Source organism: Musca domestica, unplaced genomic scaffold, assembly GCF_030504385.1.
Source record: "Musca domestica strain aabys unplaced genomic scaffold, Musca_domestica.polishedcontigs.V.1.1 2, whole genome shotgun sequence".
Taxonomy (NCBI): Eukaryota; Metazoa; Arthropoda; class Insecta; order Diptera; family Muscidae; genus Musca; species Musca domestica.
Window position 1 is genome coordinate 45,314,512 of NW_026712249.1, and position 2,823 is coordinate 45,317,334.

At 35.2% G+C, this 2,823-nt stretch overlaps 1 protein-coding gene across 1 annotated transcript; it reads left to right on the plus strand.

The window, feature by feature from the left end:
- The first annotated feature begins 973 nt into the window (after positions 1 to 973).
- LOC101898594 (antigen 5 like allergen Cul n 1-like) lies at positions 974 to 1,969 on the plus strand. Its single transcript, XM_005179087.3, has 3 exons — positions 974 to 1,160; positions 1,214 to 1,599; positions 1,660 to 1,969. Exons 1-3 carry the CDS (start codon positions 1,029 to 1,031, stop codon positions 1,904 to 1,906), a joined length of 765 nt encoding a protein of 254 aa, XP_005179144.1. The 5' UTR covers positions 974 to 1,028; the 3' UTR covers positions 1,907 to 1,969.
- Positions 1,970 to 2,823: the final 854 nt, after the last annotated feature.

Here is a 2,823-nt window from a genome sequence, read left to right on the forward strand (position 1 = left end):
CACACTAGATCTTGTGTTGTTAACTTCGCCTTTGTTAACTTCGCCTATTATGAGCATCATGGTAATTCAAAATTTTGATCCGTTGTGGGGAGGTAGCAGAACGAGTGGACTGATACTCCCATCTTCACAGGAGACCTTGTGTTAGTAGAAGTAATAGGATGTGTGAAATATGAAGATAGCCGGGTGCTTATTTCGGATTTTGTGATCGTTTTGATTATTCAAAAAATTAACTAGAAGGAGTGGACCGATATATCCCATCTTCACAGCAGTAAGTAGAAATAATGGCATGTGTGAAATGTGATTATTTCGAATTTTATGATCGTTTTGGTTATTCAAAACTTTGACCCTTTGTGGGGGAGGTACCAGAAGGAGTGGACTGATATATTCCATCTTCACACCAGACCTTGTGTTAATAAAAATATTGTGATGAGTGTAATTTGAAGAAAATCGGATTCTTACATCACATATTATAAGAGTTATAGTTATTCAAAATTTCGAACCTTTCTCCATTTTCGCACTTAACCTAGCACTGATACAAATATTAAGATTTGCAAAGTTGGATCAAAATCGGATTAGGCTTTCTCTTCCTGTGCATCTTCGAATGCCATCTAGGTTTGACAATAATATTATAATGTACCAAGTTTGGGCCAAATCGGATACTCCCTTCAAGAGCTATCTTGAGCACCAACCAGCCATCAGACATACATGTCTAAGTCCATTCCAAATGTCATTCAAGGAAATTTAGGTTCTAAAAGAGTTATTTCGGTGGGACACCTTTTAGAAGTAGCCATAAGGATGATGGTATAATTATACACACCACCCCAATTTCTCTTCGTTGTGGGCGAGTGAAGTAATACGTACATACTTATGTGATAACCCTATTTCATTACAATGCTCTGGATATTACAAAAGAAAAATCCATTATAAATACAGGTGTTATTACCGCGATATTCATTATATTTACTTTGGCGTGAGTAGGAAATATTAATTGCTTCAACAGTTGACGAACTTCAACTAGAAATACAACGATGTACTCGAACTTCAACTTATTTACAATATTTATATTAGTTTTGAGTATTTTAAATATAGCCAAGTCAACAAACTATTGCAGTAAGACTTTGTGTAAAGATAAGAAACATATTGCCTGCAATAATAATGGGGTAAGATTGCAGATTTATTTATATTTTTTTTCTAACGAACATTCAATTTTCAGGCCTTCAGTCCGCAATGTCAAAATCCAAAAGTAGTTACAATGACTCCGGCTCTACGAAATTTCATTGTTCATCGACACAATCAGCTGCGTAATCAAATAGCCAAAGGATTTTCACCCTTTAAGCCAGCTGCACGTATGGCCACTATGCGTTGGCATGCAGAATTGGCAAAATTAGCCGAACTCAATGTCCGCCAATGTGCAATGGTGCACGATGAGTGTCGCAATACAGATGCATTTAAATATGCGGGACAAAATCTTGCCGAAATTCGTTCAAGTGTTGCCATAGATGTAAACAAGGCTTTAAAATATCAAATACAGACATGGTTTGACGAGTACAAAGATGCTACGCTCGATGCCATTCAAAGTTTTAGAACTCCGGATAATGGGTATTTATTGTGACTATATTCATTCGACATATTTCACAACAGTTGTCTTGTTCTTTCTAGCAAACAAATTGGCCACTTCACTGCCATTATTCAGGAAAAATCTACACATGTCGGTTGTGCTATTGTACATCAAACCTTGCAAAATGGTAGAAACACCCAATTATTGGCCTGTAATTATGCTTATACTAATATATTTAATAAACCTGTCTACGAAACGGGAAGAAGTGGTAGCAAGTGTTCAACGGGTACGAATGCAAATTATACATCTTTGTGTTCTGTAAATGAAAAATATAGTCTAGTCCCATAATAACATGTATTCACAAGACCTAAAATCGAAACATGCCTCAAATATAGGTATTTCCTACTTTAATGTTCATTCTTTCTTATTTGCATAAATACCATTTGGGAATAAATGCAGTAAAAACCAGTATTAACTTAAGTTTGGCAAAATGGTTCAGACATTCTAGCTTCTTCACTATCGACGTCAAAGTGGTGTCGTTATGTATGTGTAACCCTTTCTGGCATCTTAGCCTGATATTTTTGAAAGCAGAACCAGACCTGGGGCGATCAAGTTAAGAACTTTGGGCAACTGCCCTACTTCTGATTCATCCAGTTGTTTTCATATTATCATCTAGATTCCGTCGGCAATAATTGATTTGGATTAGTTTCGCTTCTTATGACAATTGCAACATTTTCGAATGTAACAATAATAATTATAATAATTAACTCATCACGAAATAGTAATCTTCTACAGTCACTCTTTATGAATAGTCTATTAAATAACTTGTGTAATTGTTTGGATCTCTCTCTCTCTCTCTCTAAGCATAAAATGTGAAAGACGTCCGCTTATTTCTTAAACGTGATATTAAAATATAAATATTCTGGTACTAACCTATTGGGACTCAAACCGCTAGGGAAGTAATAAAAAAAATTACAAAATATCGCCCAATTTAGGTACCATCGAGATTACATAATTTTTTCAAAATTTGGTTTTTGGGGTTCGTAATGAAAACTACCTCTGTGACAGAAAATTGCCTATTCAAGTTAAAGAAAGAGTTACTTCCAGAAGAAATTTCCATCTCTATAGCTCACTAGCAAGTGCCCATTACTTCGTCAGCGAAAAGTTCACCTTAAAATTGTTGATTCGTTGCAAAAAGTTCGTGTTAGGCATTCTTAGTGCTTAAAGTGCAAAATTTGTTCAGTTTCACAAAAATTTTTAATCAA